General features: G+C 39.3%; 1 protein-coding gene across 2 annotated transcripts in view; it reads left to right on the forward strand.

Moving 5' to 3' along the window:
• Positions 1–22,868, forward strand: part of LOC145458639 (uncharacterized) — a 144,490-nt gene that overhangs the window by 3,860 nt on the left and 117,762 nt on the right. For both annotated transcript variants that reach the window (XM_080337074.1, XM_080337073.1), the window contains exons 5-8: positions 3,464–3,603; positions 3,873–4,011; positions 21,802–21,923; positions 22,476–22,662. In XM_080337074.1, coding sequence (XP_080193200.1) covers positions 3,464–3,603; positions 3,873–4,011; positions 21,802–21,923; positions 22,476–22,662 — 588 coding nt within the window. The remainder of the gene's footprint in view (positions 1–3,463; positions 3,604–3,872; positions 4,012–21,801; positions 21,924–22,475; positions 22,663–22,868) is intronic.

Raw genomic sequence — 22,868 nt, forward strand, 5'->3', positions numbered from 1 at the left:
GCGTAGGCTATATTTATAACATATAAACCTATATATGACAGTGTGCGATTAGCTGACCTGATGACCTAACACTAACGGCTGACGTGGTCAGTAACGAAGTACTTCTACTTTTAGAAGTATTTGGAGTAGATTTTGCCTACACGCATTACTTCCTCGAGTGCAATGTTCCCTCTAAGCTACGCACGTGCGCAAATGCGCAGTGCTGAGACGGTCTCTGCGCACAGAAAATCAAAGTTGCGCACAAAAAATCCGAAGTGATGACCTTTTTTATAATTTTATTTTTAGTCATTACTCACTGTTGACACAGGGTCTGCGCATTGAGTTGATGAGTGTGCGCAGACTCGTCAAAAATTAGAGGGAACATTGCTCGAGTGTTAATGATTTTGATTTGATTCTACTTGACAGTTTTCAGTTTTTTAGGCAAAGCTATTGGTCTGGAATACATATACGTTTCTACTTACTAGTAAATAGTAGAGATGGTGTGAACGTGAGATTCATGTTCGCGTTCTGTGTGTGAACCTCAGAAATTTAGAGGTTCACGTTCACAAACGAACCTTGGTAGGTTCTGCACTGTGAACCTTTTTTTATATATTACAATTTTTCACGTAATTATTACATCTTTGGTTAATATTCTTTGCATTTCAACTATAGGACCACTCTATGCATGGCACTGGTAACATACAAAAATCAACATTAAACGAACATGCACCTTGACAACCTTAAAAAAAAATTTACTTGCTTTGTTGCAAACGTTTGATTGAAATATTCAGCTTTCTGTTCGCGAATATTTAGCAACTCTCTGCTGTGAGCTTGATCCGTCCGCAATCACACATCAAGAATGAAATACAGTATATGTAGGTAGTCAGCGAATGATGCTTATTCAACCAATCAGTTCAATTTATATAAAGAATACATCGTTGTCTAAGGTAAAAAATGTTGCAGGCGTACGGGATCCATCTTGACTTGATATGATTATTCTAGCATAAAACCCAAATCCATGCGATTGGGGTGTTGGGTACTGTATAACTTGTTTATAGGATAATATCGGTAGCAAGTATAGAAACCCGTTTACACTTTGCTCAATATCAATGTAGCAATAGTCAGACTCGGAATACATTGTCCGGTCTGACCTGGACCGTTAAGGCGTAAGCTTATATTCTCTTGTAAGTCCTCGTCGAAATTGTTGGCAAAGCGACGGAAGATATTGATTTTATGGGATTATTATAGAATTTGGTTGCTCCAGTTGATACATTTAGTGATGTTTAAAAAGTCAGCATGTACTTCAGCCAGGGCTTCGGAGCAGCCGTAAATTTGCATTGCTCCAGCTCCGGCTCCGGAGCTTTCTTCTATCATACATCAGCTCCGGCTCCAGCTCCGGAGCAGCATTATTACCACTGCTCCGGCTCCAGCTCCGGCTCCGGCTCTGAAAACCATCGAAGGTGTCTGTCTGTATCAGGGATGAGCAACCCGCGGCCTGCGGGCCATATGTGGCCCGCGAGAAGGCTTTGAGTATGGCCCGGAGCTAATTTCACATTATATTATCGAAATTCTGTTATATTATCGAAATTGAATTGCTCAGATTGTGAACTCGCTAGGCCAACCTAAAATATGATTAGTCTAGCCGCGGCACTTGGGGTGTTATTGATGACTGGACTAAAATACCAGTTTCGACGCATTGGCAGATCCAGGGTCCAGTCACATCTTAGTAAATCGTCGTATATTACAATAAACTAAAAAAGCACTTTACTCCGTGCCACAGCATTAAAATTCTGATGCGGTGTTTTAACACTGGCACTGTACTCATTACCATAGGCCATTACCATTACCATACAGCTTAATTCAATCTTTAAATGTGCGATTATTATTCAACTTTAACTGTAGTAAGGGCAAAATGGGCGGATATAACGACGTGATCAATAGAAATTCGATTTGTACCAAATGGCCAATGGTTTGACGTTCGATATTGGTGCACTCGTTACCAGTCCATCCGGTGTCGATCAAGTTTATCGGAATAATATTTTCCCGTTGAAATGAATCGAATAATCGAAATAAACACCGTGCCGTGCACATTGCGCCATGCCCATAACGAATTAAACAATGCAGTATGCACATTGCACATTTACAAGTTTACGAAACAGATGATTACAAATTGGAAATCGCGTATCAGATCAGTAGTTTGTCTCCAACATAGAATACTATGGGGTTTTTGCCTACTCTTCTGCCATCCCATATTAAGCTCAAAAATCCTTACTGGAGATGACAATGACGCGCAGTAATGAATTACAATTAGCATGCATAATTGCATACTCGCAATAACACTGTCCACTTTCGCGGCCCGACTGAAGAACTATCACGAAAAAACGAGTATTTGCTTATCCGATTCATAGCAATGATGAGACGGAATTTCTCGGCTCGTGCTCGTCATATCGGCATGTGCAACGAAATCACGTTTTTAACATCTCTCACATTTCTCGTAATACATAGTGATCATTATTTTCGAGCCGTATACAATTGGCCAACAAGGTTGTGCTGATGATGAAATTGCGGGTATGCCGAATACCCACAATATTCACAGGCATATGTCGCATACCGAGGTTCGGCACTCATGTATGAAAATTGAACATTGAACATACGACTGCTCTGCTGTTGAACCCCCAGGAACATGGTTAGTCGGAAAATGTAGCGCCAAAGAGGAAAAGATTCTTAATATCGCGAAGGCCTGCTGTTGAATTCGGTGAACTCAGCAGATATGGTTGTTGCATATATAATAGCATCTTAAGAAATACGTCGGAGCCGGAGCTACCCCTCAAATACCTGGCTCCAGCTCCGGCTCCGGCTCCGGCTGAATTTTATATAGAGCTCCGGCTCCGGCTCCAGCTCCGGTAAAAATGCACGGCTCCGGGGCTCCGGCTCCGGGCTCCGGCTCCGGCTCCAAAGCCCTGACTTCAGCATTGTGGCATAATGCGGCTTGAGTCGTCGCTGGGTATTGTACATCACTTCACTGAAATGTAGGGTTGGAATTAGCAATATGACGTCACGCGACGTCATCGGTTCATGTTCGCGTTCACACAGAACCTTTCAGGGGTTCGCACAATCCCTACTAAATAGCCTCTACTTCTACTTGAGTCGTACTTCTACTACTTGAGTACCGACGGTGACTATCTTATTCGACCACCTCTGCCTAATGGTCATATCGCTTATTAGCAGTTCACTGAAATATTCTATTTTAATTTTTGGAAATAAAAACTTTTGGCTCTCTGTCCAATCGTTTCATTAATCAGTGCACTTTGCACACCTGATATTGTGGTGTCTGTAGTTGTGTTGGTGGTGGTTGAGTGTAGCTAATGAGGACCTGATCATGCCTCATCTGCTGTCTCTCTCCCGTATTTTGATTGAAGTAATTTCAGTTTGCTTATGATCGCGATTGATTTTCATTGTGAAGTAATGGAGATCGGCGATTTAGCTTACAGCACATGCGGACTGCCCGGAAAGGAATCTCAAAACAAACTGACTCCAAAGGTAATTGAGGGAACCAACGCAGAAGAAGGCGAATGGCCTTGGCAAACGCTACTTTTCCATAATCTCGACTACTCCGTTAACCAGGTGGGGGACCATTCAAAAATGCCGTTTTATGAAATTCTATCATTAATAAATACTGTTTATATTGATATTTTACGTGAAATGGCAAAATTAAACATAAGTCCAGCTACCAATTCCGTAGTTTGTAATATTACGCCTACCTGAATATAATTAGTCATAAAGCGGTCTGTGAACCAGCGCCATGAATGCAGACATTCCGAATTCTGTGCAGCAGGGCATTAATTCGAACTAATGGTTTTTCCGTGTCCATTGTCCACTGTCTCCTTCCGCAGATATACAATACCAGATCTGGATTCGGTGGGGGTACTATCATAAATGAAGAATGGATATTGACTGCTGCACATGTCTTCAATCAATTCCCTAACGCGAAAAGGACGAAAAATTGGAAACAGAAATTTCTGATTGCAGCTGGTATGGGTGTTAGTCTGTCAGACTTACAGAGTCACTCTTGCTCAACAACTCACAAAGATGCAAATTTCATTGCACGGTTGGCAGAAACCTCTAGATGAGGTCTATATTGGAATCCGAGTGGTGTGTAATCTAATAGATATTGTCCGGCACCATTCCAAATGATCAATTTATAGAGAGCAGAAACACGACGAATATGCAGAGGTGGTTAGTAACGGAGTACTTCTACTTTTTGAAGTACTTGAAGTAGATTTTGCCTACTCGCACAACTTTTTGAGTTGTTATGATTTTAGACTACTTGTACTTCTACTTGACAGTTTTCAGTTTTGTAGGCAATATAAGCCTAAAATACCTACTTACTTATTTACTTGTGAACCACCACTCCTACTTCTACTTGAGTAGAAATTCCAGCGTTACTCCTATTTCTATTTGAGTAGCGACGGTGACTACTTTGACCACCTCTCCGAATATGCGCTGTGAAATATAGTAATATATTTCAATTCATCCATGCAGAGCAGTGTTGGGATGACTCGAGTCACGAGTCGTATGACTTGACTTGACTCGAGTCACTTTGCAAAAATGACTTGACGTGACTTGACTGGGCGCTTCAGAAATGTGGATTGACTCGTGACTCGGAGCAAAATTTACGAGTCCATTTCAAGTCATCAAGTAGACGGTGTCGAATAAATCTCTGTATCTTGTTTATGTTCGGATTGATCGCGATACGCCAGTGTGACTTGTGAGAGCAACAAGTCGTTCACTGATTGCGCCTTTCACTGATCCTCCATTGCTACATCAGAAATAATTTGAATCAAACGAATATAGTTTATGCGTTTATAATCTCACGGATGTGTAGATCGGTGGTGTATTGTACAATATCAATTTGTTTCAACTTCTCGGCGCTTCGTTTTCGATCCTCTATTTTGACTCACGTATTTTATTAGGCACCCTACGTGTGCGTGAGCGATACAACGCATTTTTGTCTGTATATTTAACTTTATATTCGTTATTTGATTGAAGATATATATGACCAATTAATCTGTCTGTAAGACATTTAGCAAAAGGTAATGACTTTGAATCATCACCCATTCTTCGAAAATTCAATTTGACTTGAATTGTGACTTGACTTGACTTGGCTTGACTTGACTTGACTTGACTTGACTGTATATTTAACTTTATATTCGTTATTTGATTGAAGATATATGACCAATTAATCTGTCTGTAAGACATCTAGCACAAGGTAATGACTTTGAATCATCACCCATTCTTCGAAAATTCAATTTGACTTGAATTGTGACTTGACTTGACTTGACCTGACTTGACTTACCTCTGAAAACGGGTGATTTGACTTGACTCGAGTCACCTTCGAAAATCGATTGACATGACTTGACTCGAGTCAAGACGTACAAGGACGAGATCAGTCATGAGTCATGTCTCAAAGGTAGTGACTTTATCCCAACACCGATGCAAAGTGATATCTCTTGAAAGCAGCGCCTAGGGCTCCGGAAACTTTCGAGAAATTAAAATTACACTCAGTCGATTCGCAAAACATAATGAGTCATTAATCGCCAGATTATATATTTTCAACCGCTCAAGATACACACAAGGTACAATGCGGTATAACGAACAGATAGTAGACCATTTAGACCAGTGGTTCCCAACCTTTTTCGGTGGCAGGGCCAAATTTAGAATTTAAGAGTACGGTCGGGGCCGCACGAATACCAAGGCAATGAAAGGAACCCAAAATAGTCACCAAAATATGAAAATTCGCATTGTTCCGATTATTCGCTTGACGACATCGGTCATTGTGTTGCCGCGCTCCCGTTGTTCAGAACAATCAACCTTTGCTGGCCATTTCGGAGTCGTTTTGTTGCTCTGGCGAGATTTCAATTCGTATCTTTGGAATCAGTGCGACGCCTCCTTTCGATAAACACCGTCATATCAAATTATTCGGACGCTTGGGTCGCGAGCTATAGGACTGCAAATTATGTTGTTTTTTGCCGGCTAAGCAGTACCCATCTCGGCGTATTTAATCGGGAGTCACTTGTTGCACATTTATCCGTATATTTGTTATCAATACCCAGGGCCGTAACAGCACTTCGTCAGCCCCCCCCAAACGTTGCTCCATGCTAGATGGCAACTTACCGATATTTATCATCTAAATCGGGTGTCCGTTTTAGGCAACTTCACTCGACCAATCGCGCGAAGCGCGAAAAATTTCTATAATTCATGATTGAATCGGTCAATATAATCGGGAATTGAAAATATATTGGTATCAATTTTTATCCTCTCTCTCCTCACGTAATCAAAATGACCGGTTGAGTCGAGTGAGTTGTGTTTGAAAAGGTAGGACCACTCAAAAATAATTAAACATCTTCGGGCGTGTACCCGTTGGCAGGAACGAAACAGCACTTCGTCAGGCCCCTCAAAACACGTAGGTCTTGAGCTCCCATAGGGTGATAAACCGACCCCCCGTCACGTTGTTCGCTTCTGCCGCGAAATCAGGATCACCGTTTAGTGAGCTAGCGTGGAGCGCGAAAATTTTCGATAATTCAAAATAAAATAGGTCAATAAGATCGGGAATTGCATATATATATTGCTATCAACTACTTGTCCTCTCTGCTCACGTAATTAGATTTACCGGTACAGAGCTGAGTGAGGTGTCTTGGAAACTGTAGGGCCCGTAAATAATAATTAAACATATTCGGACGGGCGGGCCCGTTGGTACGACTTCGTTACATGATGTTATTTTGTGACCTCCAGTCTGCTATATCAAAAAATATAGAATCGCCCAAACGTACTAAACTAAAAGATGCACACGATTTCAAATTGGTAATTCTTCACTGGCATATAATTCTTCCCTGCGGGATGGTAGCTTATTTGTCTCGTGAAGTTCAGATTGCCAAGACAGGAATATTCGGCGCCAGTCATTTAGGAGCCTATGCCCAATTATACCTATATGTATTTTGTATATACATAACGAAGTTTCCGGTCAGCGTAAGGGCAGTCCTTTTCGGCCAAGGTTTTCTCGCTGTCGATCGTTCTGGCACACTTCTTGGAGTCGCATGTTATATGGCCTAAAACTTTATATGTCTTCGTGCGTCGTGACGCGGTAATGGCCAACGTCGATATGCCCACTTCTATAAATCTTGCGTATATTATCTTGGTGGAAAAGTATCCAATAGTGAAGGTACTTGGAAAATTGAAATCGCGCGCAACGCGAAAATTTTTTGAAAAAGTTGCATAAAATTTCATAAAATACTCTATAGTTCATGTTAATTCACTAACTAATTTTGGGCCCCTTTCGAGTTCGTTCCCCCCAATTGGGGGACTTGGGGTGTGGCAGTTACGGTCCTGTCAATACCTATAATCTATACCTATATCTATAGGTACTGCTCGTTCAACTGGAAAGTTAGGGCGCATTGCATTGAAACAGTAGTGACGTAAACTTAGCAGCAGTGTACTCACAACTTTCCTGCAATCCTAATTGAAAACTCCAGACTCCAAGCCAAGCAAGAGTATTTTATAATTTTTTTTTTCTTCATAAATCGATTTCTCAATATTTTTGTGGGGGCCGCATAAAGGCTAGCTGGGGGCCGCGGTTGGGAATCACTGATTTAGACCATTGCAATCTTTGCTTTGTCTTACTGCTAGTAAAAGTCTTCGATATCCATGCGTTCTGTGGAACGATATATTTCTCTATCGTGTATATAAGCGTTATTATAAATAGCCATATGTAATTCCGAAAATATTTAGTTGCCAACTTCAACCGCCAACAATTAGAGCTAAAAATGGCAACCCACAGCAGCGATGGATGCAAACGACCATCGATCGGTAGACCGGAAGAATAACTAAAATATAGCTAAATATTAGGGATGGTGTGAACCCTTCAAAGGTTCAGGTTCGTGTGAACGCGAACCTTTTTAAAAGGTTCTGTGTGAACACGAACGTGAACCTCATGACGTCACGTGAGTAGTTATATAGATCGCTCGTGACGGGCTATGGGGTTCTTATGGGTGCACCCGACCGGTGCCTCGAAACTCGTCCTGAACCGGTGACCCTTTCAGACCCCCCTTCCACCCGACCGGTGCCTGGGTTGGTATAGGCATCTCTCGACCGGTAACCCTTTTCGGTATAGGGATCACTCAACCGGTGCCTCGAAACTCGTCTTGAACCGGTAACCCTTTTCGGTATAGGGATCACTCAACCGGTGCCTCGAAACTCGTCTTGAACCGGTGACCATTTTCGGTATAGGGATCGCTCAACCGGTGTCGTAGTGGTAATTTGTACTTTCGGGTATAGTCAACTCTCGCACTGTGTTGAATAGGTATCAGGAATAGTAAATAGTCACGTGATTGATTCTTAGTTAATGTGTATATTACAAATTATTATATATGACCGATTCGAGTTAATCCCAACGTTTACGGTGAGTACGACAATGATATATCGTTATTCTTATGGACGCGGCGATGATTCGTACTTTCGTTGATAGAATGCTAGCGGCATGTCGTACTTTCACCAAAAAGGGTGTGAAATAGTTTGCTAAATCTAGGAATCAGTCGCTTGGTAATTAGTTTACCACGGAGCCGGCGTAGACGGCGATTCGAATAGCAACAATAACCGCGTTCACAAACTAACACTCCAAAAAGGTGTGAAATATTGGTAAAATCCCGCGATCGCTCACAAGATAATACCTAAGACATAACCATCGCTCGCGACTCGCTGTTACATACATACCGATCGTGGACAATGTAATATTTTGGTAATTAGTTTACCACAGAACCCGCGTAGACGGCGATACCAACAATAGCCGCGTTCACAAACTAACACTTCAAAAAGGTGCGAAATAGGTTGCAAATCCCACGATCACTCACGAGATAACACCTAAGACATAGCCAGCCCTCACCAACTTGTTGTTACATACATTCCAATCGCCACAATGTAATATTTTGATAATCGGTATGTCACAGGAACCGGATTTCACTGGTAAAATTTAATAAGTAACGGATAACAGAGCCGTCACAGACGATGATTCGAATACCGACAAATTCTCACTTATTTCTGATCCCACCCTAATCCTTTGCGAAGTTGACGCTTATTCGAAAAGGTGTGAAATAATTGTAAAACCCTACGTCGCTGACGCGATAATGCATCAGACATAGCGATCTAGTTATAGCATGGGTCGGAATCCATTCGCGGGATGTACTAGGTAAATTGAGATAATCCAAAACCGAATATTTTGACTTCGGCGTAGTGTGAATTGAAATAGGATTGACAAACATGGCTATCAACTTTCCCACAGTCCCATATTGATATTATACACACATTGATTCGAAACAAGTAATGGAACATTGCAACTCTATTCGCGATCCGACTTTTCGTTTGTCAAAGAGATATTTTAACATCTTACCATACTCAAAAGAATTATTTACAACATTAACAAGTGTTCAAAATCTAGTTTTCACTTACTTGATTATATCACTGCAACCCACAAATTTGAATTAATTCATTCTGGTTGTATTCATGTGATCGGTCTTTTTTATTCAATTGTAAAGGTCGTTACTATTCTGAAGACAAAGTAAGCTATTTACTAATCGACACATAAATGACTTGACATAAACATATTATATTTTGAGTATACGAGATTTGAATGTCTGAACAATAACTGAGAAATAATTTATCACAATAAAATACGTATATTACAGCGTAAAAGATGTTTGAATGTCAGCAACTCTGTACGGTCATAGTTACTACCACTAATTTACCCGACCAACTCGTCATGATCATTCCTGAAATCAACACAAATATGACCACTGACTTGAGTTAACCACAAAACAGCATCAAGTTTTAAATCCACTTGTAGCTTACGGATTATTTGAATGCTGGTTATGTTTTGTTGTAATTGAGTTCACGGAAATAGTATTACGTCTCGATATCTGACCATCTTACCATATTCAAAGAATCAACCACGAAAACATTGTCAAGTAAATCCGTTAACCGACCAACTCAACAGTATCAATATGAAAAACAGCCAAACATACACGAATCCAAACAAGCACTAAAACCTAAAATCCATAACAAGTCTGGTTGTATTCATATCCCTACATGTCTTTTTTATTCAACTTGAAAAGTCGTTACTATTCTGTAAGACAAAGAAATTACTATGCGGTATATTTTGTAAGATAAAAGTAATTACTTCTCGGTGCCCGCGACTTGAGATTAACATAATATGTTTGAGTATGCGAGATTTGAAAGTCTGCCCAACATGTTGAGAATTCATTTCTTACAATCGAACGCAGGTGTTATATTGAAAATTATCATGATGTAAACATAAGGATTGACACATTGATTTGACATATGTAATAGTTGATCATGACTTGACTATTAAATTATTTGCGTTAATTAGACCCGGCGTTGTGGTAAAGATTATTGTGACAGCAACAAACTTTTCAGTACCATTGTTATTAACATATTGAGTTGTAAACTGTGTGTGTCTAAAATCTTCTCGATTGGAAAATTATTCAACCTTGGTACAAACCACGCAGAGTATTGTGGATATCAGGAAATATTTTACAAATGTCTGCATTAAACAAGACTAAAGATGAAACAACAATTTCCTTTGTTGAACAATAACCGGGGCAATACTTTATTGTCGGTGAGAATTGAAACACTTTCGCGCATTACCTGGTGTCAAGATATCACACTAGGTGAATTGACATACCACCATTTGATTAATGCTTAATCCGTTCGCATCATTTCACACTCACTTTGATCATTACAAAAGTAAATTGGAATATGTTTGCTAGGCACCACCTATTCAACTATACTTGAGTAATACAGAAACCTCTCAGCATTAATAAAATCGAAATGTGCGCTACACTGAAATCTACAAAAATGTGTTTGTATTGCTGTTCGTAGTAGCGATATCGATTTGAACCTCCATCATCTAACCAAACTACTGAGAGTCGTTGTCAATTTACATGACGTTCACTGATTACATACTAGAACTATTTGTGCAGCGCACACGATCAGAGAAATTAGACATTTTTCCATTGCCATTCGTCAAAGTAAATGTCGTCACAATAATCAGTCACTAAAAGACCGTATACTTGTATGTGATTGAATCGCCGACAATTAACTCGGTAAATCAAACCCCTGAGAAATTTCACTCAGTCATTGGATAGGAAACAGCGTCGCTTAATCGGTGTGAGTCGTTTTTTCTAAATACTAATCATATCTGTCCAGCCAAGAACAATTTTCACTCACTTGGGTAACGAAACCAGTGTCCAATATCAATACAAGATATTTTCGTCACACAAAAATAATCAACTTCACTCGATATTCCCGTACTACGAAACTGTACAAAGGTTACATGCTTTTGTATGACATGGAATCAATACCGATCGAAGTAACCGTATTGGAGATAACTTTTAAACAAACACACTCTACGTGGTTAACATTCTCGTCGATTCTATTGTGATTAATGTATACTTCATGTGATCTGGATTCATTTCGATATGGCTAAACATTCAACCTCGACGGATACGAATTGTCACACACTCAAGTAATATCATACCAAATAGTTATTTACAAGACACAGAAATTTGTTTTGGTCGTTTCGACTTTATTACTGGAGATACTCATCACTTCGCTTAATACAATCTAGATTTAAACTCCATCGAACCTTTGGTGTCTATCGTTTTGCTGGATACGAATTATGTTAGTCTAAGAGTACACAATTTTCACTATCTTGGGTTATGAACTCAGTGTGTTAGCGATCATTCAATATTTTGTAGTATCAACTAGCTACTTCGTAGGATACGAATGATCATCCTCACAACTCTTACAAAAGTACGAAGGATATTTACATCACACAAAGTAATCGACTTTACTCGATATCCTCACACTACGAAACTGAATGGTTATGGTTTGACTCTACAAACTGTTCTGATGTCACAAGAACTTTTTCATACGAATGGTTACGTATCTAAATATTCAAATAATCCAACACACGACTATAGCACTTACAGAAATATCATAGTTCTTGTAACAAAGTTGTATAAGTATAATGTTTATCGTAAGTCCTACATAGCCATGATATCCGTCCGAGTTTGACTTTTAGAAAACATTATACCGACATCGTGACATCTTTCAAAATTAAAACCACGGTGACTGCTTCAGAGACCTACCAATGAAATTGCAGTATTACAGTTACTTCCCCAAAAGAGTATGCATTCGACTTACTTACCACAAATCTAACGCACAAAACAATTTACTTTACTAACGAGAAGCACCGAGCCTCACATCAAAACAACTAGAAAGTGGAACTATATTAAAAAACGTCGCTAACCTTTGTGCACCAGCTGTAAATCACACAAGCAACATGTTTCAAGATTCTGGTTATTGAAAAACGTTAAAGTGTTTCTCCTGCACCAAGTCGTTATGTTGACGAAAGCGTATATTGTAATACCATGATCGATTTGCATTCGTTGGTCACAAACTGTCACTACTCCAAAAAATGATTTTTCACTCAAACACAAAAGCATACTTGTCGCCAATCGTTTTCATCAAGCACGAGTTCAAGAAACCTGCTACGACATGAATTGTTATTTTGATGTTGTGTAAATAGGTAATAATTTATTTTAGTAACACTACATCAACATCATCGAGTTGTGCGAATAGATTTACATGTGGTTTTAATCGAAGTACACAGCACGGTCTAATGTAGATTCATCTCTATTGTACAGCAACTCGGTAATCGAAATGCATTAACATTTAAACAACGATCTTGGTTCGTCACGCGAAAAATATCTTTACTGTCGCAACACTCTGATACTCTGCACAAGATGTGTAAATCCTTTTCACACTCATAATAATACACTAACGGGATACCGATGTCAAGCAACAACGTTTAACAACATCACTGACACTGAACATACGATACCTACCCAAGTAAAAATATCATTTTCACCAGGAGGTCAGTCGTTACTTGTGTACAATTACCATTTTCCCTTGGGAGTTTAGCGTTACCCGAGTAACAAAACCATTTTCACTTGGAAATATATGTTTTCCCTCAACAACAAACGTTTTTCACTTGGAAATATATTTTTTCCCTGGGTAACAAACCCCTTTTCACTTGGAAAACTATCATTTACCTAGTACCAATACCATTTTCGTTTTGAAAACTGACAACTACACCGGTCAATTTGATATTTTTTTGTATATTGTTACAGCAGACAGTGACAAAATATACACCAACAACGACTCCGATACATTTGTGTAATCAAATATTCACTTGCTCTGATGCATCCCATCAAAATCATTGGTTACTCACATACAATAACAATGTGCTGTTGTACATCGACATGTATGTTTTCGGAATTGGCGAATAAAGGGGTTTCTGATATGTCCGTGATGTCCGGGTTCGTGCTTTGGATTTTCCAGAGTCAAAATGTCTGAATAAAACACCTCCTTGACGATGGTTGGTATGTGGATAACGGTGTTCGGAAAACGGTTGGATTTATGTCACCCATCGCGATAACAACTCCAGGTCGAGTTTTCCTCCCGCATGTTTACTATATTGTGTCTTTATTGGTCAATGTATGTCTCGACATTCAGTTTGAAATCGGAAACCCTGATAAAGTACGTAACCGGATCCGGATATCAACTGTGAATCGATAAACCAATGAACAATATTCAAAGTAAACATGTTACACCCTGTGTTTCCACGAAAAAATACCATCCAGACATACGTCGCGCTTGTTTGCCCACACCAGTATCCGCGCAAATGGAGGTGTGTGACATTGCATGCAATGTGTTGGTATACAAACATCGATCCACAGACATTATCATAGCCGGTAGTTTTGATGTAGATCGAATGTCACCCGATAACAATACCAATAACTCACATTGCAATGACTCCGCGCTATTACATCGATATTTCGACACCGTTCACTGATTTACTCGATGGTTTCATCGCGTTGTAACATTACAAGGTAGTCATGACCCTATCTCCGGACAGACCACCCAGACCAATTGGATACATCGGTCAATATCCGTCGCGTTGTCGACACCGAAGTTTTCTGCTGCAGCGTTTGACCAATGTGAACTATCGAAGTATGGGTGCTCGAAATGATTGCGATCAGTCTTTCAGTCACGATGCATCGATGTCGCTACTCCCACATAACGACTCCAGATAAATATCGCGAACAGTGATTCTGAAAATCTCGGGCTGATACTGGGATCCAATAAGGTGTGTTTCTGTGCAGACTGCAATCGTACACCACAATAGAACACTACCTCGTGATTTCACACACAATCATAAAACACATCATCGTAAGGGTCCATTTCGTCCGGTGACATTTCGAAACGGTCATCGCTACAAGAGATCGGGTTGGTCTCGTCATATCGGTAGCATTTTGACACTGTCATCACCGCGAGGTTATTCACATCGATTCAGTTGGTCATGTCAATCCGTTTCACAATCTGTCGTTTTTCAAGTCCCAGCACCATAGTGTTACGACACAGACAAGAAGCGTCGGTGGAAATGATAAAACACGGAAGGCACACTTTGGTGTTATTTGATATGGATTTTACACCAGACGAACCTCTCATTCGAGCGATATATTTGAATGGCGATTGTATTATTGATGTCCAGGGAAAAGAAATGTATCGATTTATCGGTTTCGTACATATCCAACAAAAACCTGGGTATATGATTGTGCACGGTTCACATATTTGACTGTGATCACAATATTGGTATATACTGTACAGTTCACTTTCACTGTCAAAGGTAGTCGTGCGAATACCCATGTTACGGTTTCTATGTTTGTGTGTCTGTATGTCATGCTTCAGATTGACTCAGAGTCATTGCAATGTGGCTTATTGGTATGACATTGTTATCGGGTGACATTCGATCTACATCAAAACTACCGGCTATGATAATGTCTGTGGATCGATGTTTGTATACCAACACATTGCATGCAATGTCACACACCTCCATTTGCGCGGATACTGGTGTGGGCAAACAAGCGCGACGTATGTCTGGATGGTATTTTTTCGTGGAAACACAGGGTGTAACATGTTTACTTTGAATATTGTTCATTGGTTTATCGATTCACAGTTGATATCCGGATCCGGTTACGTACTTTATCAGGGTTTCCGATTTCAAACTGAATGTCGAGACATACATTGACCAATAAAGACACAATATAGTAAACATGCGGGAGGAAAACTCGACCTGGAGTTGTTATCGCGATGGGTGACATAAATCCAACCGTTTTCCGAACACCGTTATCCACATACCAACCATCGTCAAGGAGGTGTTTTATTCAGACATTTTGACTCTGGAAAATCCAAAGCACGAACCCGGACATCACGGACATATCAGAAACCCCTTTATTCGCCAATTCCGAAAACATACATGTCGATGTACAACAGCACATTGTTATTGTATGTGAGTAACCAATGATTTTGATGGGATGCATCAGAGCAAGTGAATATTTGATTACACAAATGTATCGGAGTCGTTGTTGGTGTATATTTTGTCACTGTCTGCTGTAACAATATACAAAAAAATATCAAATTGACCGGTGTAGTTGTCAGTTTTCAAAACGAAAATGGTATTGGTACTAGGTAAATGATAGTTTTCCAAGTGAAAAGGGGTTTGTTACCCAGGGAAAAAATATATTTCCAAGTGAAAAACGTTTGTTGTTGAGGGAAAACATATATTTCCAAGTGAAAATGGTTTTGTTACTCGGGTAACGCTAAACTCCCAAGGGAAAATGGTAATTGTACACAAGTAACGACTGACCTCCTGGTGAAAATGATATTTTTACTTGGGTAGGTATCGTATGTTCAGTGTCAGTGATGTTGTTAAACGTTGTTGCTTGACATCGGTATCCCGTTAGTGTATTATTATGAGTGTGAAAAGGATTTACACATCTTGTGCAGAGTATCAGAGTGTTGCGACAGTAAAGATATTTTTCGCGTGACGAACCAAGATCGTTGTTTAAATGTTAATGCATTTCGATTACCGAGTTGCTGTACAATAGAGATGAATCTACATTAGACCGTGCTGTGTACTTCGATTAAAACCACATGTAAATCTATTCGCACAACTCGATGATGTTGATGTAGTGTTACTAAAATAAATTATTACCTATTTACACAACATCAAAATAACAATTCATGTCGTAGCAGGTTTCTTGAACTCGTGCTTGATGAAAACGATTGGCGACAAGTATGCTTTTGTGTTTGAGTGAAAAATCATTTTTTGGAGTAGTGACAGTTTGTGACCAACGAATGCAAATCGATCATGGTATTACAATATACGCTTTCGTCAACATAACGACTTGGTGCAGGAGAAACACTTTAACGTTTTTCAATAACCAGAATCTTGAAACATGTTGCTTGTGTGATTTACAGCTGGTGCACAAAGGTTAGCGACGTTTTTTAATATAGTTCCACTTTCTAGTTGTTTTGATGTGAGGCTCGGTGCTTCTCGTTAGTAAAGTAAATTGTTTTGTGCGTTAGATTTGTGGTAAGTAAGTCGAATGCATACTCTTTTGGGGAAGTAACTGTAATACTGCAATTTCATTGGTAGGTCTCTGAAGCAGTCACCGTGGTTTTAATTTTGAAAGATGTCACGATGTCGGTATAATGTTTTCTAAAAGTCAAACTCGGACGGATATCATGGCTATGTAGGACTTACGATAAACATTATACTTATACAACTTTGTTACAAGAACTATGATATTTCTGTAAGTGCTATAGTCGTGTGTTGGATTATTTGAATATTTAGATACGTAACCATTCGTATGAAAAAGTTCTTGTGACATCAGAACAGTTTGTAGAGTCAAACCATAACCATTCAGTTTCGTAGTGTGAGGATATCGAGTAAAGTCGATTACTTTGTGTGATGTAAATATCCTTCGTACTTTTGTAAGAGTTGTGAGGATGATCATTCGTATCCTACGAAGTAGCTAGTTGATACTACAAAATATTGAATGATCGCTAACACACTGAGTTCATAACCCAAGATAGTGAAAATTGTGTACTCTTAGACTAACATAATTCGTATCCAGCAAAACGATAGACACCAAAGGTTCGATGGAGTTTAAATCTAGATTGTATTAAGCGAAGTGATGAGTATCTCCAGTAATAAAGTCGAAACGACCAAAACAAATTTCTGTGTCTTGTAAATAACTATTTGGTATGATATTACTTGAGTGTGTGACAATTCGTATCCGTCGAGGTTGAATGTTTAGCCATATCGAAATGAATCCAGATCACATGAAGTATACATTAATCACAATAGAATCGACGAGAATGTTAACCACGTAGAGTGTGTTTGTTTAAAAGTTATCTCCAATACGGTTACTTCGATCGGTATTGATTCCATGTCATACAAAAGCATGTAACCTTTGTACAGTTTCGTAGTACGGGAATATCGAGTGAAGTTGATTATTTTTGTGTGACGAAAATATCTTGTATTGATATTGGACACTGGTTTCGTTACCCAAGTGAGTGAAAATTGTTCTTGGCTGGACAGATATGATTAGTATTTAGAAAAAACGACTCACACCGATTAAGCGACGCTGTTTCCTATCCAATGACTGAGTGAAATTTCTCAGGGGTTTGATTTACCGAGTTAATTGTCGGCGATTCAATCACATACAAGTATACGGTCTTTTAGTGACTGATTATTGTGACTACATTTACTTTGACGAATGGCAATGGAAAAATGTCTAATTTCTCTGATCGTGTGCGCTGCACAAATAGTTCTAGTATGTAATCAGTGAACGTCATGTAAATTGACAACGACTCTCAGTAGTTTGGTTAGATGATGGAGGTTCAAATCGATATCGCTACTACGAACAGCAATACAAACACATTTTTGTAGATTTCAGTGTAGCGCACATTTCGATTTTATTAATGCTGAGAGGTTTCTGTATTACTCAAGTATAGTTGAATAGGTGGTGCCTAGCAAACATATTCCAATTTACTTTTGTAATGATCAAAGTGAGTGTGAAATGATGCGAACGGATTAAGCATTAATCAAATGGTGGTATGTCAATTCACCTAGTGTGATATCTTGACACCAGGTAATGCGCGAAAGTGTTTCAATTCTCACCGACAATAAAGTATTGCCCCGGTTATTGTTCAACAAAGGAAATTGTTGTTTCATCTTTAGTCTTGTTTAATGCAGACATTTGTAAAATATTTCCTGATATCCACAATACTCTGCGTGGTTTGTACCAAGGTTGAATAATTTTCCAATCGAGAAGATTTTAGACACACACAGTTTACAACTCAATATGTTAATAACAATGGTACTGAAAAGTTTGTTGCTGTCACAATAATCTTTACCACAACGCCGGGTCTAATTAACGCAAATAATTTAATAGTCAAGCCATGATCAACTATTACATATGTCAAATCAATGTGTCAATCCTTATGTTTACATCATGATAATTTTCAATATAACACCTGCGTTCGATTGTAAGAAATGAATTCTCAACATGTTGGGCAGACTTTCAAATCTCGCATACTCAAACATATTATGTTAATCTCAAGTCGCGGGCACCGAGAAGTAATTACTTTTATCTTACAAAATATACCGCATAGTAATTTCTTTGTCTTACAGAATAGTAACGACTTTTCAAGTTGAATAAAAAAGACATGTAGGGATATGAATACAACCAGACTTGTTATGGATTTTAGGTTTTAGTGCTTGTTTGGATTCGTGTATGTTTGGCTGTTTTTCATATTGATACTGTTGAGTTGGTCGGTTAACGGATTTACTTGACAATGTTTTCGTGGTTGATTCTTTGAATATGGTAAGATGGTCAGATATCGAGACGTAATACTATTTCCGTGAACTCAATTACAACAAAACATAACCAGCATTCAAATAATCCGTAAGCTACAAGTGGATTTAAAACTTGATGCTGTTTTGTGGTTAACTCAAGTCAGTGGTCATATTTGTGTTGATTTCAGGAATGATCATGACGAGTTGGTCGGGTAAATTAGTGGTAGTAACTATGACCGTACAGAGTTGCTGACATTCAAACATCTTTTACGCTGTAATATACGTATTTTATTGTGATAAATTATTTCTCAGTTATTGTTCAGACATTCAAATCTCGTATACTCAAAATATAATATGTTTATGTCAAGTCATTTATGTGTCGATTAGTAAATAGCTTACTTTGTCTTCAGAATAGTAACGACCTTTACAATTGAATAAAAAAGACCGATCACATGAATACAACCAGAATGAATTAATTCAAATTTGTGGGTTGCAGTGATATAATCAAGTAAGTGAAAACTAGATTTTGAACACTTGTTAATGTTGTAAATAATTCTTTTGAGTATGGTAAGATGTTAAAATATCTCTTTGACAAACGAAAAGTCGGATCGCGAATAGAGTTGCAATGTTTCATTACTTGTTTCGAATCAATGTGTGTATAATATCAATATGGGACTGTGGGAAAGTTGATAGCCATGTTTGTCAATCCTATTTCAATTCACACTACGCCGAAGTCAAAATATTCGGTTTTGGATTATCTCAATTTACCTAGTACATCCCGCGAATGGATTCCGACCCATGCTATAACTAGATCGCTATGTCTGATGCATTATCGCGTCAGCGACGTAGGGTTTTACAATTATTTCACACCTTTTCGAATAAGCGTCAACTTCGCAAAGGATTAGGGTGGGATCAGAAATAAGTGAGAATTTGTCGGTATTCGAATCATCGTCTGTGACGGCTCTGTTATCCGTTACTTATTAAATTTTACCAGTGAAATCCGGTTCCTGTGACATACCGATTATCAAAATATTACATTGTGGCGATTGGAATGTATGTAACAACAAGTTGGTGAGGGCTGGCTATGTCTTAGGTGTTATCTCGTGAGTGATCGTGGGATTTGCAACCTATTTCGCACCTTTTTGAAGTGTTAGTTTGTGAACGCGGCTATTGTTGGTATCGCCGTCTACGCGGGTTCTGTGGTAAACTAATTACCAAAATATTACATTGTCCACGATCGGTATGTATGTAACAGCGAGTCGCGAGCGATGGTTATGTCTTAGGTATTATCTTGTGAGCGATCGCGGGATTTTACCAATATTTCACACCTTTTTGGAGTGTTAGTTTGTGAACGCGGTTATTGTTGCTATTCGAATCGCCGTCTACGCCGGCTCCGTGGTAAACTAATTACCAAGCGACTGATTCCTAGATTTAGCAAACTATTTCACACCCTTTTTGGTGAAAGTACGACATGCCGCTAGCATTCTATCAACGAAAGTACGAATCATCGCCGCGTCCATAAGAATAACGATATATCATTGTCGTACTCACCGTAAACGTTGGGATTAACTCGAATCGGTCATATATAATAATTTGTAATATACACATTAACTAAGAATCAATCACGTGACTATTTACTATTCCTGATACCTATTCAACACAGTGCGAGAGTTGACTATACCCGAAAGTACAAATTACCACTACGACACCGGTTGAGCGATCCCTATACCGAAAATGGTCACCGGTTCAAGACGAGTTTCGAGGCACCGGTTGAGTGATCCCTATACCGAAAAGGGTTACCGGTTCAAGACGAGTTTCGAGGCACCGGTTGAGTGATCCCTATACCGAAAAGGGTTACCGGTCGAGAGATGCCTATACCAACCCAGGCACCGGTCGGGTGGAAGGGGGGTCTGAAAGGGTCACCGGTTCAGGACGAGTTTCGAGGCACCGGTCGGGTGCACCCATAAGAACCCCATAGCCCGTCACGAGCGATCTATATAACTACTCACGTGACGTCATATTGCTAATTCCAACCCTATCTTTCAATGAAGTGATTGCCTATAATATATTGATGTACACGATACCTAGCGACGACTTGGGCCACATAATGCAACAATTCTGAAGTACATATTGGTGTTTTAAACGTCGCTAAATGTATCAACTGAGGCAATCAAAGGATATAATGCTACCATAAAATCAATATCTTTCGTCGCTTTGCCAACAATTTCGACGAGGACTTACCAGGGAATATACGCTTATCACTTATCGGTCTAGGCCAGACCGGACAATGTATTCAGTGTTTGAGTATTGCTACATTGATATTGATCAGAGTGTAAAATGGGTTTCTATATTTGCTACCGATATTACCTCATTAAGAAGTTTTACAACAGTAGCCAACTCCTCAATCGCACAGATTTGGTTTTAATGATACAGTAAAGATATGAAGTCCAGAGTGACCCCATACGCCTTCTCGAATTTTTACATCAGAAAACGATATCAATCTTATTGATTGGTTGAATAAGTATCCTTCGCTGACTACGTATTTCGCTCGTGATGTTGTGTGATTGCGGGTCAAACTCACAGCAGAGAGTCACTAAATATTCACAAACGGAAAACTGGATAATTCGAGCAAACTTTTGTAACAAAGCAAGCAAAACATTTGAGATTGTCAAGGTGCATGCTCGTTTAGTGTTGATTTTGAATGCTGCCAGCGCCATGCATGGAGTGGCCCGCAGTTGAAATGCAATAAATTTGAACCAATGATGTTATAATGAAGTGAAAAGTGCAATATATGAAAAAGGTTCACAGTGCAGAACCTACCAAGGTTCTGTTGTGAACGCGAACCTCTAAATTTCCGAGGTTCACACACAGAACGCGAACGTGAACCTCACGTTCACACCATCCCTACTAAATATATCTTATCTCGCAGTATTCGATCGTACATATAGCCATTATTTATGGTATCCTATATGGTATTTCAGGGATGACAACTTTTCCTAGCATCGGGCACGCGATGCCAGGGCATCTGCACATATTTGAGCCGGCAGCTGTGTACTCCCATCCTAACTTCAACGAAGACAATTTCGACTATGACGCCGCGTTGGTAAGAGTGTCATGTACTTCATAATTGTAACCAAGTAGTCTATAGATTTTCCTAATGCGATAATTATTATCTGATCCGAAGTAACAAATCGTACACGTCAACAGGTTAAAATCTGCGTGATGTTGTTGTGGACATATGCGTGAGCTGACGCCCAATATATTCGTTATCAATGATATGTTCACGGGTAATTGTTTCTATCGGACCAATTACTTATAACATTCTATTTGCATTTCCGTATGAATCTGGACATATCATGAACAGATCTGAGATGAAAAACTTGAGTATGATGAAACCTAGTCGTTAAAAACGGAGCCTAGGAATAATTTTATTATCAGGAATTTTACATATGTTGGTTAATAGCAGCAGAACTACATTTCCGCTGGTACATGAGTGAAAATATAGGACAATTTTGGATTTTATCTTAGTTGTGGCGATTAACCTGTGTCATTATTTTCAATCTGTAAAAAGATGAGCTAGTTTTGAGGTCATAAAGAGTGTGTAATTGATTGATCATTACGAATATTTCTGATGATAAGATTCCATTGTCATTAGATCCGCATCGGGAAAAAATTGATCCGCGGAAAAAACGATAGGTTCACAACAGATCGCGACGCTCCAGATGGTAGATTCCTATTCTCACAATACATTCGACCCGTGTGCCTCCCATGCATGAAGAGTGGTCCACTCGACCCTGTCGACTTGTGGAAGAATTTTGATAAGGAGAAATGCAATCCAAGAGGTCAGTGACATAACTATATGAACGTACGTGATATCTGAAGAAAGGCCTGGTGTGCGTGTTCTAACTTACTTGAGCACTCCAATAAGTCTAATCATTTTGATTCCGGGCACCTGTGAAGACACCGACCTCCGCCGCTGCTTTGTTATGAAAGTGAAATCTCAACAAGACAGTCATAGAAGTGAACTCTCGAAGATACTTCTTCCCTA

This window comes from Botryllus schlosseri, chromosome 16 (genome assembly GCF_051294905.1).
Source record: "Botryllus schlosseri isolate E-star chromosome 16, Bs_hap1, whole genome shotgun sequence".
Lineage (NCBI taxonomy): Eukaryota > Metazoa > Chordata > Ascidiacea > Stolidobranchia > Styelidae > Botryllus > Botryllus schlosseri.